The sequence below is a fragment of the Megascapheus bottae genome, chromosome 7 (assembly GCF_031878675.1).
Source record: "Megascapheus bottae isolate mThoBot1 chromosome 7, mThoBot2.hap1, whole genome shotgun sequence".
Classification (NCBI taxonomy): domain Eukaryota; kingdom Metazoa; phylum Chordata; class Mammalia; order Rodentia; family Geomyidae; genus Megascapheus; species Megascapheus bottae.
The window spans coordinates 63,535,945-63,552,749 of record NC_143515.1 but is presented as its reverse complement, the minus strand read 5'-3'; the positions used below and the strand labels follow the sequence as shown (position 1 = coordinate 63,552,749).

The following is a 16,805-nucleotide window of genomic DNA, read 5'->3' as shown; positions in this document are numbered from 1 at the left end:
ATTAATAACTGGAGTTGTGTCATGGAGTAATTTGGGAATGATCTCTTCTCTATAGCAATGCGGTCTAACCGTCTGCCATCCTTTCCCCCAAGGCATGTAATGTTGTTTCCAGATAAATTCCATGCATGTACAGACAGATTCACAGATCTGTTTGATTTATTTTATAATAATTTAAAATATACATATTGTTCTTCATCTTCTATGAAGATTTATTATATTTATTCTTAGTATCTAGCAATTTATCTTGAATATTATATTCTATGATGATGTACTGATTACTGCCTTATTGCAGATACACGTTTTTAGGGATGCAGACAGGTTTTTTTTTTTTTGTCGGTAGTGGGACTTGAACTCTTGGCCTGGGCACTGTCCCTGAGCTGTTCAGCTCAAGGCTAGCACTCTACCACTTGAACCACAGCGTCATTTCCTGGTTTTCTGGTGGTTAATTGGAGAGAAGAGTCTCATGGACTTTCGTGTCTGGGCTGGCTTGGAACCGTGATCCTCAGATTTCAGACTCTTGAGTAGCTAGGATTACACGTGTGAGTCACCGGTGCCCAGCTATAATATTTTGTTAATAAAAGTACCAAATGTATTTTATTTTATTTTGGATTGTTATTTTAAAGGTGATAAAACATAGAGGGGTTACAGTTACAAATGTCAGGTAATTAGTACTTTTTTTTTTTTGCCTGCCTGGGCACTGTCTTTGAACATTTTTTTGCTACAGTGCCATTTCTGGCCTTTTCTGTATATCTGGTATCAAGGAATCGAACCCAGGGCTTCATGCATGCTAGGTGAGCACTCTGCCACTAGGCCATACTCCTGGCCCATTTCTTTATGGACACTGTCACCCCTTCCCTCCATCTCTCCTGAATTTTTCTCTCTCATTCTACCTACAAGTTGTATAATTTATGTTCACATAGTGACTAGTGAGTAACACTGCTACATTTGTTCACCCTTTGTCCTCCATTTCTGTACCCCCTCCCTTATCCTCCCAAAGGCAGATAAATGAATAAACACGTCAAACAAAAACAACAAAAAAATTCTCCTGTTTCCATTTCCTGAAGTTCATTTAGATAAAATTATTTTATACGATCAGTGACGCATAGATATTTCACCTTTGTGCTGCATTTTTTAATTAATTAATTTATTTTATTCATATTCACTTATCTCCAGAAGCCCTCCGGACATAGTGCTCTAGACTGAGTGGGCACTTAGAAAATATGTATTGAATATTATGTTTTGTAACTCAGCATAGATATGTAGCAATGAAATGAAATGCTCAGTAATGTCTCCTTTCTCCAATAAGTTAGCTGCTTTTATTTTTAGAAGTGTCTTTCTGGAACATTCACTGAAACTGATGTCCTTTTCCTTTAGTAGGCAGTCTTCCCCAGGATTGATTAGTCTGTTTTCATGATTCTGCTGAGGCTTTGATTTTGCTCTGAATAAGTTTGTAACATGCATGTTTAGAATGAACCCAGGGAGAAAGCAGCCACATTTTCCTACCATTTGTGAATTGGACATCTATTAGAAGTAACAATAGATTTCTAGCATATATTGTCCAGCCATGTGACGTAACACACCAGTCAATGTCAGACCATATGGACAATGGGTAGTCTCAGAAGATTAAAGTGGAATTGGTACAGGGATACTTAGATGGAGAAGAAAATCGCAAAAGAAGAAAAAAGAACACCCAAGAAAATTCTCAGAGAAGAGTTCAACAAAAGCTTCTATGGACCTCAATGAGCCCCTTTATCAAGTTAGAAAATACGATCCCAACTTCAAGAGTTTTTTGTTTTTGTTTTGCTAGTCTTGGGACTTGAACTCAGAGCCTGGGCACTGTCCTTGAGCTTTTTCAAGGCTAGCAACCCTACCACTTGAGCCACACAGCACCACTTTTGGCTTATGTGGTACTGAGGAATCAAACTCAAGGCTTCATGCATGCTAGGCAAGCACCCTATCTCTAGACCACACTCCCAGCCCCCAATTTTAAGAGTTTTTCACTAACCAAGAAGGATATTGGAGCATTATCTTCTTACAAGCAATCTCTAATGGAAAAATATGTCCCCAAGAAAACCACAAGGGACATATTTCTGAAGTGATACCTCCTTAGCAAGATCTTCAGGCAGGTCCTTCAAGGAATATTAGACCTTGTTGCCACAGGAGATAACAGCATATATTATTACACTGAAGACTTCTGTTGAAAGTCCACAGAGGTGGAACAATCCAGATTCTGTATAGGCATATGTTAATATGTACATTTGTAATCATTTTTAAACAAAAGCAGTTTAAAAGGCAAAAAATTAATGAAAAGAACTTATTATGACTCATCTCTATCCTTTGAATCATACCTCCATTTCCAGCTGTTGGAGGGGTAATTAGAGATAAGAATCTTCCCTAAATGTCTTTCAACTATAATCCTCAGATCTCAGCCTGTTGAGTGGCTAAGATTATAGGCATGAACCACTGTGCCACATTTTTAAAAAATTTTATTATCAGGGTGATGTACAGAATGGTGACAGTTACATATATAAGGTGGTGAGTACATTTCTTCTCAAACATTGTTACCACCTTTCACGTTTTTCTCTTACTTTCCCTCCCCCCCCCCAGTTGTAAAGTTCATTTCCAACATACTGTCTTGTGATTATTGCTGTTATTGTTTCACCCCGTTATTGTTTCACCCTTTATCTTTTATCATCTTTTGATATGATCACATATACATAGCTACTGAGCTTTTGTGATCCTCTGCGAGAACTATCCTAAACATATACTAATTATTACAAATGAGGGAAACCATTGAGCCTGTGTTTCTTTGAGTCTGGCTTGCTTCACTTAATATGCTTCCAAGTCTCACAATATTTTTACCTTAGAGTAATTACTAACAATGTTGCTGTGATTTTCCTTTACTGAATTTCTGATAAATTTAAGCTAGGGGGGCCGGGAGTTGGGCTTAGTAGTAGAGTGCTTGCCAAGCACGCACGAAGACCCTGGTTCGATTCCTCGGTACCACATACATAGAAAAAAAGCTGGAAGTGGTTCTGTAACTCAAGTGGTAGTGCTCTAGCCTTGAGAAAAAAGTCCAAGGACAGTGGCCCAGATCCTAAGTTCAAGCCCAGGACTGGCAAAAAAAAAAAAAAATTAAGCTAGGTAAGAGGGTATTTGGGAGATATGCAATTCTATCCATATTATGGTTATTTATATTTCAAACAGCATTATTTGAGGCCTTTCATGATACTGCTGCTAGTAGCATTGTGTTTAGAGCTTCTTAAGTCTCTAGTTGGGCAAAAGGGGTATTTAACTAGAGTTTTATATTGTATTTTAAATGTGAGAATGTTAGTCTATTTTTATTTCTTACATGGGTTTTAGTCTCAGACTACTTTACAGTATAAGGCTTCTCCATTTGTAGACTTGATAGGTCTTTATGAATATGGAAAGTATTGATTTTGGATTGGATTGAAAAGAGTTTTCCTTCTACAACAAGGAAAATATAGTAAATTAAGGAAGCCATAAGTATAGGCATCAACCAAGTCATGTGTATAAATGAAAGGGAAAGAAAGTTGGAGAATGGGGTAAGAATGACTATCTAAGTGATCAGTCTGTGTTCAGCTTCAGGAGCTACTGGCAATCTGGTGTGATTGTAGGGAGTACTTAAGATTGCTGTTCATAATTTTTTTTCCAAATTAGTGTCTGCCTGATGCCAAGAATATAATTATCTTGTTATTTGCTTCATTTATAAAAGATTAAATGAAAAGACTGTGAGTATAGGATAGAGAATAGGTACAAATTTGGAAATTAACATTCTTTTTTTTTTTTTGCCAGTCCGGGGCTTGAGCTCAGGGCCTGAGCACTGTCCTTGGACTTTCTCAAGGCTAGAGCTCTACCACTTGAGCCTCAGCACCACTTCCGGCTTTTTTTCTATATGTGGTACCGAGGAATCGAACCCGGGTCTTCATGCATGCTAGGCAAGCACTTTAACCACTAGGCCAAGCTCCCGGCCCCGGAAATTAACATTCTTAAAGTATGAAAGTAAAACACTTATGTAACAGGCTAGGAAAGAAATCATGACGAGTATTTATTTAGATTCTAAGTCAAATTATAAAGTTTCAGTAAATTACCATAAACTGTTTAGACTATGCAAAGATAAACAAAATTAAATTTAAAATGTTTTGAAGATTTCAGCCATCTCTAATGGTGATACACATGGATTTTTACTTTTATCCAACTTTAGGAACAATGAAGTGAAATTTTAAACTTGAAGATGTTATAATATGTCCCTTTATCTGGTGATTTTGTACTGAAAATATATGTGTCTACTCAAGTCACAGCTTCTTAGATTTTCTGAATCATTAGTTAACACCTAAGTGAGAAAACAGTTTGAGGCTTTTAGAAACAAAAGGAAGAGTAAATATTAGATAGTAATTTTAAAACTTGTCTAGTCATTTGTGAATCAGAAAGATAATCTTTTATGTGTTCAGGTTTTTAGTTATATCTAAATTTCATTAATTCACTCATATGTTATAGTGATGCATTGCTTAGTAGTGGAACCGCATTCTGATACATGCATCATTAATGAGCTGATATTGATGTGTGGGCATCATAATGTCCTTACACAAAGATGGCTGTAAAGTCATCAACATATGTGGAGTTTACTGTTGACCCAAACATTGTCACGTTGTACATTATTGTACATATTTGTGGAAAGATGCTATTGGTCTTAATAGCTAAATTTATTGAAGTTATCTTAATTTAATCATATAATAAGCACAAGAACAGATACTTTCTATTTGAGATATTTATATTGCTAAATTATTTACTGTAAGAAAAAATTTTTTTTTGCCAGTCCTAGGCCTTGAACTCAGGGCCTGGGCCCTGTCCTTGGGCTTTCTCAAGGCTAGGGCTCTACCACTGAGCCCTATTTCTGGCTTTTTTCTATGTATGTGGTATTGAAGACTCAAACCTGGATCTTCGTCCATGCTAGGCAAGCACTCTACCACTAGGCTAAACTCCTGGCCCCTCTCTTTTCAAATTGAGCTCCTTACTTGAAAAGAATTTTTCCCTAAAATTTGAGTAAAGCTATATATGTCTGACTATAATCCAGTTCAGTAGGCCCTTGTTTAATTTAACAAAGCTTCCTGCTGTTTGCCATCATCTAAGAAGAATACAGTGAATTTATTTTGAAGGTAGAGAATCAGTACCAGTAATACTCCTCCATCCCAGCCAGTTAATAAGGAAGATGTTAGTTTCACTGCATTGGGAAATGGTTCTTAGTCCCCTAAAGTAACCGCTTCTTGACTTTCCTAGAAGAACTCTACTTTGAGTGAGTTCAGAGCCTCATCTGTGATTCTTTGCTGGTTACTTATTAATAATTCAACTCTTACTGTACATCAGATATCCTTATGCTCTGCCCTTCATGATTGATTTATCACTTCTTAATATACCTAAGTCACAGAAAGTTTCATGGTAGTCATGTAGTAGTATTTCTTCATTTATGACTAAACAACTGAAATCCATAAATGGTGCTCACAAATTTAACAGTGTACACATGTCCCATCACAGAAGTTGGAAATAATCTGATATTGGCTTGTTTGAGCCAGTCTCACCACAGAGACAAAGGGAAGAAATTGTCTGGAAGCTCCAAGAAAAAATTACCTTATGAGCAAGAAAGATTGCTTTCACTTCCTGTGGGTGTTAGTAAAGCATATGATTCTTGGAGCTTCTGTAACCTTAAAGGCAAGATGGAGATCCTCAGACATCAAAGGGATAACAGGTCAGAATAGGAGATTCTGGCTTCTGAAACAGCTTTATTGGCTGTTCAGATGAGAACCTTAATCCAAGATTATTTAAATCTAGACATTTTACTGTTCTCTCATTTATAGCCCAAAGTATCCTGGCATAACTTGCTTTTCCCAGATTTACTAAGCTGTAGAGGACCTATTATTGATTCAGTCATATAGTAAAATTTATTAAATAATTATCATGAGTCAAGGTTTTTATGAAAAACATCAAATGAGGTACAGTGGTAGGAAGAAATTATCAAACATATTTCAGTTTCTATACCTAGAAGATACATCTCTGCTTATTTTGAATACAAAATTGGTCACTTCATCTTAGCAATTTTCTTGGCAATGGAAAAATAAGTTCTTACAATTGTTGTTTTTGTAGTTTCATGTGCCAGTGTTGCTTGGCTGAGATGAATTTCGAGGAGGAGTAGGATACAAAGAGGCACCTTTGAGAAAAAGTTTCATTCAGCTAAAGTATACCAGGAAGTGCACCAACAAGACACATCCTAGAATTATATTCAGGGTTACACCTTCTTGCACTGGTGCATTTTTTAGGGTGGCATTACAACCTCAACAGTGGAACTTAAGCTTTTGGCTTAAAGATGACTGATTTTTGTTAGTGACTTCTGAACAAAGCAAGAGCTCTAAGCTGTGGAAAGTGATCGTTTACTTGGCTAGGGGAAATAAATCTGGGTCTTAAGGTTGTCTAATCCTCCATTTAGTTCATTAATAAAGACCACTGCCTAAACTGGACAGCTTGTTGATGTATGCTGATACTGATACTTTAGTCATATTTATATTGTATGAGGTGAAGGTGAAGCATCCCAGATGTGAGCCAGGAAACTTTGTCTCTAAAATTTTCAAAATTAAGAGATTCCTTTCCTTTAGATAATTTGATAAGTAAAAGGTGTGTTTTTGTAACAGTGATATTTATGAACAAGAAGTAAAAGAATTATTTGGAATTAACCTTGGGGTTCTTGTCTGCTTTGTATATAGTGATAAAACACAAGTCCCATGAATTTCATTGTAATCAGATTTAAACCAGTTTTAAAATGATATTTTGCAATAATAGCAAAAGAAATATGAACTCTGTAGCTTACAGTTGTTTCCTAACCTTAATTTCTTTTTCTGCCTCTTTATTTCTCATAATAAACCTCACAAAAATATTTTCCATATGTTGATTCCATATGTTCATTTTATGTTTTAGAGATATATAGAAAAAAATTTAAAAAATTATTCTAAGGTGAGAATAATGTCAAAATTTGTTTCTTAGAAATGTTGTTAGTGATATCCTTCTATTAAAGTCAAGTAATATGACACAATAATTGAATTCTAAATAAAAATACGTCTTTATTTTAAAATAAAATGAATCATTACTTTATATCTTTTTGATCAAGTGTAATTTTTAAAGTTATTATTAAGGAGTTGTACAAAGGGTTACAATTCCATAAGTCAGGTAATGAGTACAGTGCTGCTAGGACATTGTTACTCTCTCCTTTGCTTCTCCCCATCTTCTTCCTCCTGTCCTTGCCCACAAGTTGCATAGTTCATTTTTTACATCATATATTTTGAATATTTGTTTACTCTTCTGCCCTCCATTCCTTTGCTCCCCTTTTGTCCACCTAAAAGCACAACAACAAAATCGCCTCCACCACCAACAGCAGTAACAAAACATTTTTCTATTTCTTAGAATTTGTTTTGATAAATAATATTTTAGCTGCTTAGAGGAATTATACATCATTGGGGTTTTTCCCTTAAGTATATTCTCCTTTAATTTGTTTTTGTGTAAATGCATAGAGACCTGTGTAAGTTGTGTCTACTTTTATTTTAGACCTAGCTCCACATATGAGAGAAAATGTGCTGTTTGTCTCTCTGAGCTTTGTTTACCTCACTTAATATGATTTGTTCTAGATCTATTTCTTTCCCTGCCAATGACAAAGTATCCTTTCTAATGGGATGAGTAAAATTCTATTGTGTATATGTACCACATTTTCTTGATCCACTTTTTGTAGGACATCTGGGCGATTTCTATTAATTTGGCAGTTGTGAATGATGCAGCAATGAACATGGGTGCACAAGTGACTTTACTACCCTGATTTGTCAGATTCTGAGTAGATGCCTAGGAGTGGTATGGGTGGATCATAGGGTAGTTCTCTGTTTAGTTTTTTGAGAAGTCTCCAAACTGCCATCGAGAGTAGTTATATTAGTTTACTTAAGTAAAATTTTGATCAATAAGTGGTTTAAAATAAACTTTTATGTGAAATCATTTTAGATTCAACATTTACAAAAATAATACAAATGACTTCCTTTTTTATACCCAGTTTTCTTTGATTTTATTATCCTACATAAACATTTGTCAAAACACGAGATTAACATGGATACCATATTTTTAATTGTTATTGTTTTGTTTTATACAATATTTTTCATTAAACAGAAGACTAAGTTTTGCTGGGTTTTCCACTAATGTGGTTTTTTTTGCCCTAGGATCACATGAGGAAAAATCCCTTACTCCTCTCGGTCCATGTGTCTCTTGTTCAACCTCCATTCTGTTTTTCTGTGATGGTTTTGAAGAGTACTTAGTTGAGTATCATGTAGAATGCACCCCAAGTTTTTTCATGATTAGGTAGCGTTTATGGCTTTAGGGGAAAATACCATATAGTCAAAATGTCCTTCGCATATCAGGAATATCTTCCATCTGCTTTAAGAAGGCATCACTGATGCTGCAAATGAGATTCTAGAAAGATCATGGGGACAGATCTATACCAGTATCCACAGATTCTGTCCTTGTAAACCTGCAGACTTTCAACTTTTGCCTGAGAAATTCATGTTAAATATATAGTGTCCTGCAATGGAAAAATGTGAAAAAAGACAGGTTATATAGACTGATTTCAATTTTTACAAGTTGGAGTGCTATTAATCAACTTATAAAAGTATGAAATAAATGTCATAAAAATGTAACAAGGTTAAGAAAAACCAGAGAACCTAAGTATTGCTTTAAACATGGAAATGTGCATTGACAACACAAAAATGGGAGAAAAGTAACCTCTTTTAAAAATGCCCTGTGATCTTTTAAAAAATATGAAATAGAAAAACATTTTAAAAGAGTCAAAAGAAAAAAAGACTACAATACATGGTGATATATATGTGAAATGTAAGAGGGCAGAGACTCAAAAGGAAAAATTTTACATTCAGGGGAGAGGACCAAGAGCAGAGGTAGGATCTGTTCTGTCCTTTATTCTAGACTCTGTGGAATATACAAAGAGTTCTAGGAAAGTGTTATAGGAGTGCCTCATGGATAGAACTCCCCACCTCTTTGTAGATATTCTCACTAGAAATGGAGAAATACATTCTACCTGTCAGTGTTATTCAGCTGAAAACACTTGAATACATATGAAATGTACAGCCTGGATTGGCTGCAAATTGCAGCCTCTACCTTTGTTTCCCATTCAACTGGGATTACAAGTATGTACCACTATGCTTGACTAAAAGAGGTTTTTGAAAATTTTGCCAACCTCTAGGATGACCAGACCCCTTGTGTATATGTTATTTATTTAACTGAAAATTAGTACTAAATTTGTAGTATATTATGGGATACTTATGCTGATAAATATAGTAAAATTAAATCTGAAAAGCTGTCTAATAATACATAATTTAGAATTGGAATTAGTAATAAAATTGTATGCAATTGTTTGTTAAATTCATTCTAGGTTGGGCCATGCAAGCTGCTGCTTATATCTTTATTCATAGGAAGTGGAAAGATGACAAGAGTCATTTTGAAGACATGATTAATTATTTTTGTGATATCCGTGAACCACTTCAGCTCCTCATATTCCCAGAAGGAACTGATCTTACAGGTAAGGTAGCTTGGGTTTCTGAGAATTTTAAAACATAGAGGAATTTAGAAATTATCCAATGAAGTGGCTGAATATCAATAAGATTGATGAACTTACTCCTAGGGTCACTCAGTTAATAGCATGTCAGTACCCAGGACTGTAGGTTTTCACTATATTGAATTTATTATAGACAACCATAGGAAGCTGTTATTACACACACTTAGTATCTTAGAGCTTGATGTTTTAGATCTTTATTTTAAAATACTAGACTATTATCTTTATATAAATGGAAATAAAAAAATCATGTTATAGGTAAAATTTAATCCTTCATTACCTATTGTATACATGTTCTTCTATAGGACAAAAGAAATAATATCATGATTATAAAAATAATAATTGTTTTCCTCAGAAAAATATCTGAACTGAATTTCAATGTTAATGTATTGCCATTCTCCTAATAGGGGAAGGACAATTTTTGTCCCTTGCTGAAGAAAAGTCAGTCATAGAGGTGACACAGCAGGACTTGTTTAGAACTTTACCTTTCCTGAAATTTGGCAACCAAATATTGTATAGTGTATCATATATAGATGTTTATATTCTGTCTTACTGAAATTAGTACTTCTCTTACTTATTTAAAGCACAGATGGTTTTTACAGTTGAAAGCTTCTGTTTCAGTATAGGATATAAAATGGATAAAAATGAACTGCCTTTCTTGATTACAGGGAGAGATAGGGTAAAGAGCCAGTTTATGACACAAACTTCTTGCATGCAGAAGAGTAAATTTAACTTGAATACCCTACAGTCTCAAGAAACATAAAATAGAATTGGATGGTACAGCAGATGGATGTCTAAAATATAAGGGAAAGCAGAACAGAATGGAAGTCTAAAAATTACAAGTAGTATGGAGAATAACAATACGAACCTGTTTTCAAATCCTTGCTGCTAAACTGAGTTGGCAACCCTCGGGATATAAAAAGAGATAACTGAGCATACTAATACATACACTAGAGAAATAATTTGTGGAAGCTGTTGTCCAAATAGAGTTGAAGATGAAAATTACATTTTGTACTATTATTTAAATAAAGGGTGACAGTCATAGTTGATAAAGAAATTCAGTTATATTGGGAAACATTCATAAAGAGATCTTTGATTCATCTGTTGCAGAGAAGAGCAATATTAACTATGTCAATGTTTATATATTAGACATCTCTAAAACATAAATCCATGGAAAGTACACATTTGATTTTGGTGTCAAAATTCTCAAAATACTCATTAACTCATTAATTAAAATTCAAAGGTGGTACTAGGATTTGAACTCAGTTTAGGTTCTCGCCTTAGCTTTTTTGCTCAGAGTTAGCACTCTGCTACTGAGCCACAACTCCATTTCTGGTTGCTTTTTTTTGGGGGGGGGGTAGAGTTTTTACTTGGAGATGAGAATCTCTTTCCTGCCCAAGCTGGTTTTGAAGTACGATCTTCAGATCTCAGTCTCTTGAGTAGTGAAGATTATAGGTGGGATCCATGGGCAATTAGCTTCTATTAATTTTTATTTTTTCTGGTGAGTCATGGGGCTTGAACTCTGGGCCTGGGCACTGTCCCTGGAGCTCTTCAGCTCAAGGCTACCAACCTACCCCAAGCCACAGCCCCACTTTCCATTTTCTAGTGATTAATTCGAGCTAAGAGTCTCAAGGACTTTAGTGCCCAGGCTGGCTTTGAACCATGAACCGCAGATCTCAGCCTCCTGAGTAGCTAGAATTACAGGCATGAGCCATGGTATGCAGCTTTTCCGTTTAAAGAGACCAATACTTACCCAAAGATAAACAGAAGGACAACTTCATAGTCCCTGAGGTGGGAACAGGCTTAGGTGGCCTGAGTATGGCAAAGTAGGCAAAGCCTTGTGGTGGAAGCAGTTTGGAGTGGGAGAACTACAGGGAGTGAGCTGACAGAAGGTTGGGGTCTGAGAAAGCATGCTAGTGTACTTATTAAATATAATAGTCTGTGGCAGATAAATGAAGTGAGGGTTGAGGGAAGACAGTACAGTTCAGGACTATTTGCTTGTAGTCACATCCACAACAAAATTCAGTTTTGTCTCCAGAATCCTCAGACTCTATTGGAAGAATAACATGCAGTTAATTTCTACTCATCTTTGTGGTATCTCTGGGACTTCTAATCCCATTTAAGGTCTGTCAGCTGCCTCTAATAGAATAATGTTTCATAGTCCCATGCCCAAGGATATTTTCAAATGACAGAGAGAAACTTATTACTATCTATGTGGAAGGCCTTTCCCTTTTAGTTTCTGGGGAACTGGGTAGTTAAAATTAAACTCTTCTATTATAAAATGATGTATCACTTTCTTCAGAATGTTCTTTGCATATTTTAGTGTTGTGGAATGTATATTTTGTTGTGATTTGGAGCATGCAGTTCTTCTAAATTGATTCCTGGGAAAGTTATATTTTTAAAGATACTTTTCTTGCATTTGGAGTAATAGCCTATAAATATAAGAATGCGGTAGGGAATGGCAAGACCTAACATATGCTGTGATCAGAAAGTATTTCATGACCTCTCGTAGGAGTTAGGAAAAAATTTCTGAACACTACTTTTTCTAACTATATTTGCTGAATAATGAGTTTGGTTCTTCTTGGAATTTTTTAGTTACCTCATAGAATGGAAAAAGGAGATTTTGCCAACAATTGGAACATATACTTGACTCTGTAACTATAGTCAGCTAGACCATGTTCAGATGTTTGTACATGATAGGCTGATCCTGTGTCCATTCTGTTGCACAGTGGTTTTGGTTACTAATATTGGCTTGCTCTCATGCCTGACCAAGGCAGTTATTTGCTTTGAAAGCATAATTATTGGGTCAAAAATGTTCTTACTGATTGCTAGTTATTTCTTTTGCCTATCTAGATTCTTTTGTTAGTGTTTTAGACTTATTTTATTTGAATTTTATATTTTAACATCTGTTTTTACTACATAAGAATTATAATTCTAAAATTTTTGGTGTATTAATATTTTACTTACATCTTGGTTTTCATTGTATTTTGACTTTCGTAAAGTCTTCTAAATACCATAAAGAATATAAAGCTCAGGAATCTTTAGTAAAACATCTATTGATAGGGCTGGGAGTTTGGTGTAGTGGTAGAGTGCTTGCCTAGCATGCACAAAAACCCAGGTTTGATTCCTCGGTACCATATACATAGAAAAAAAAAGCCGGAAGTGGTGCTGTGGATCAGGTGGTACAGCTCTGGCCTTGAGAAAGCCCAAAGACAGTGCTCAACCCCTGAGCTCAAGCCCAGGACTGGCAAAAGAAAAAAAAAATTCTGTTGATAGAGCCAGGCACTGTAGCTCATGTAAAACCCAGGAAGACTGCTATGTGAAGCTCACTGGGGCCAGCAGTTAGTGAAGCCCCCCATCTCTCAAAACAAGCTGGTTCACAATGTCCTTCCAATGGTTAGGGAGGCTGTAGGTAGGAGGATTGTGGTATGAAGCCAGCCTTGGGTAAAACTTGAGACTCTATCTAAAAAATGACCTGAAAAGGTAAAAGAAAAGAAACGAAGGTGGGGGTGGGCGAGAATATGGCTTAAGTAGGGAAACTCCTACCTAACAAGTGTAAGATCCTAAATTCAAACTGTGGAGAAGAAAAAGAAAAGAAAATCATAATTAAAAAAAATCCTTTAAGTTAATTTAAAATCTTTGTAAGGGAATATTTAAAATGTCTAATAAATCATCTGAACTATACTGTACTAAGTAATACATATACTATATTCAGTAATTATAAAACATTTAACTGCCACTTTTATTTAAGAAATTCTACATATCTTTACCTCTTTTTTTTTTTTTTTTGGTGGGTCATGGGGCTCGAACTCAGCCTGGTTGCTGTCCCTAAACTGTTCAGCTCAAGGCTACCACCTCGCCTAGGCCCAGATGGTGTTCCTGAGCTCTTCAGCTCAAGGCTACCCTACCCCCCCTTGAGCCAAGCCCCACTTCCCATTTACTAGAGGTTAATTGGAGATAAGAGTTTCAGGTCCTTTTGTGCCTGGGCTGGCTTTGAACCTTGATCCTCAGATCTTAGCCTCCTGAGTAGCTAGGATTACAGGCATAAGCCACGGCACCTGGCTTGTTCCTTTTTATTTTATTTTCTAATAGTCTTTGGTTTTGTTTAGAGAATAGCAAGGCTCGAAGTAATGATTTTGCCGAAAAGAATGGACTTCAAAAATATGAATACGTCTTGCATCCAAGAACTACAGGCTTTACTTTTGTGGTAGACCATTTAAGAGAAGGTAAGTGTCCATTTCAAAGTACACTTTTTTTCCCCTAATAAAATTGACAAACATGGTTAAACCTTATATTTAGTCCTTAGCTGACAATTGCCTACATGTATAATTGCCACACTGTCTTACAACTGCTTGTATCTAACATGAAAAGTCTTGAACTATCATGTGAGAAGAAGAGATTTTTCTTCCATAAAGGGCATTACTGTAGATCTATTAGTTGTTAATGTGCTTTAAGATACTAAGTATGACCTATAAAGATGAAGCTTCTTTACAACTAAGAACCTGTGATTTTAAAGAAATGTGCTCTCCCAACCTTTATATTGATTTTGACTGAAATCGTTATCCCTCTCAGCTTAATTTGTTTTTGCAGTTCTGAGGCTATTCTTATTAATAGGGCATGGACCTAAACAATTCCATTGTCTATGACAAGTGAATGCTCATAGGGGGTGTAGATCTTCATCCTTTGATAGTAAGGTAGAGACACAGGAAGACTTTTGGGTGGTTATATTTCTTTCCTTTTCTTAATGGAACACCTTGAGTGTAGCATCTTTCTTGCACTCACCATTTTTAGTCAATAGTATTGTTCTATTTTGTGGTATTTAATGATGTCTTCATAGGTGTTTCTGACATCATGGAACACATTCAACTATTAGATTTCCCTGTTGATAAGTTATGACTTTGGAACATATCCATGTGTGGACAGGAGAGTTGACAGTTGTTGAAGTAGATAAAAATACATCTATAAAACTGTTTGTTCTGAAATGTAGGAAGTATTTTGGCAGAACATTGTCATATAGCATGAGTTAAAACTACAGCTAGTAATTTTTCTTCAGAACTAATCACTGGCCTTTCCCACCCACCCCATCATATCCCATGTGTCTGGTGAGTGAGAGAAACACATATCTCCTTTGTTTCAGTTAGAAAACTAGATGATAATATGGTGATTCTGTTTACTTCCTTTAGAAAGGTAGACTGGAACTGTACATTTTAATAAAAATGAGAAATATGTTGATGAGTATTAAAATAGCAATATTATTAATCGAGCATTTACTAAGTGGCAGGCATTGTAATAAATATTTTATGCTTAAGTTCAGTTAATCTGTATAATACTCTTACATGGTAGTTATAGTACAATTAGACAATCAGAGCAGACAAGAGAAGCAGTTCAAAAGAAGAGAATTTATTGTGTGAGGGAAAGAACAGACCTCCAGCCACCCAAGATGGAGTCAGACAGAGCAAGAAGCCCTATGGTGGGAAGAGAGAGATTGTATAGGGGAAAAATGTGGCTACAATGGAAGTGGAGGTGCCCTCAGAGGATGGAAATACCTCAGTCTGGAGGGGACCCCAGGCATGCCAATCACCAGGGTTATGGGTGCTGTGCCAGGATTTCCAGGGTAAAGAGGGAGAGAACCAAAGGGATCATTTCCAGGCAGACCTAGCAAAAGTGAGGAAACAAACCTCATCAAAGTTATTAAAATACAGTTTGTCTGACTGAGAAGCACATATTATTTCTACTTCTTGTTTCTTACAGCATGATTTTTTTTTTTCAGCCAGGGCTTAAATCACGGCCTGGACATTGTCCTTAGGCTTTCTCAAGGCAAGCACTTTACCACCTAAGCCACAGCACCACTTCTAGCTTTTTCTATATATGTGGTACACTGAGGGATCGAACCTGGGTCTTTGTGCATACATACTAGGCAAACACTCTGCCACTAGGCCAAGCTCCTGGCCTTTTACACCATGACTTTTTGTGAAGCCTCCAAATCATAAAGCACCTTTATAAAATAGTCAGCTCGATTATTTTCTTCAAGTCAAAAGAACAATGAAGAAAAAGAAAGAGGCTGAATGCCCAGACTGTGGAAGGATGGTAGTCACAAGGTGAGTCAGTGGTTATGGCACTGCCTGAGATCATAGGAGAAGCAAACATAGACTAAAGAGCTATTGTTTGAGATGTTGAAGATTGCTCTGGTTTCTTGGGGAAAGAACTGGAGGGAAAACAGGGAGAAACAGTTTTACCAAGGACCAAGATCAAGAGAATCTTCAAAGTATCTGGTTTCAAAAACCTGCTTTTGACAACATAGTTTTAAAGCTTTAAATAATTATACCAGAACTTATATGTATAATGCTCTCTCCTTTTTTTGTTGTTTTATTTTTTGTCGTTGTTTTATTGTCAGGGTGATGTATAGAGGGGTTACAGTTACATTCGTCAGGTAATGGATATATTTACTTCTTATACATTGATACCCCTTCCCATGTTTTTTTAACAATAATAGCTCAGTTCTTCTTAGCCTAACTGTTATGTCATTTTGTTGTGTACATTTTTGTGGGGGAAATACATTTTTAATGCTTTTATTATCTTAAGTAGTTGTAACAAAGGATTTATCTGTCATTCAACAAAGCAGTTTATAGGTATAGTGCATCTTGATCAGTGTCACTGCTTTCATTATTCTCCCCCATCGCTCTTATCCTACCCCTTCCCTCACTTTTTCTTCAGTGAATTTGTTAGTGTATTTTTCCCCATACCTTCTCTTCATTTGTTTACCCCTACTTCTTGTAATCTAGTTAGTTGAGGCCAACCAATAATTACTTTCACCATTGGGGGGCACACATGTGCATATGTGAAGCCTTAAAAAAAAGTAGTGGGAGAAGTGCATAAAACATAGTTGGTTCAGGGTGTGTCCTACTTGAGACGTGACCTTGTCTTCAGAAGTTCACAATTTCCATATAGGTAAGGAAAAAATCTAAAACAAGGTTGGGCTGGGAGTTTGGCCTAGTGGTAGAGTGCTTGCTTAACATAATATAAGGCAATATAGTTAGGTGCTAAGTTCTATGCATGTCATATATGCATAAATTCTATATAATTTCTAAGTATGTTGTGCTGAGTTTTAAATGCAGGAATATTCAATAAATAGATATCATAT

At 35.9% G+C, this 16,805-nt stretch overlaps 1 protein-coding gene across 7 annotated transcripts in view; it reads left to right on the top strand.

Annotated features, from left to right (window-relative positions):
* Lclat1 (lysocardiolipin acyltransferase 1) overlaps positions 1 to 16,805 on the top strand; it is a 126,955-nt gene that overhangs the window by 59,545 nt on the left and 50,605 nt on the right. For all 7 annotated transcript variants that reach the window (XM_090337211.1, XM_090337210.1, XM_090337214.1 and 4 more), the window contains 2 exons: positions 9,485 to 9,631; positions 13,774 to 13,890. In XM_090337211.1, the coding sequence (XP_090193337.1) occupies positions 9,485 to 9,631; positions 13,774 to 13,890 (264 nt within the window). The remainder of the gene's footprint in view (positions 1 to 9,484; positions 9,632 to 13,773; positions 13,891 to 16,805) is intronic.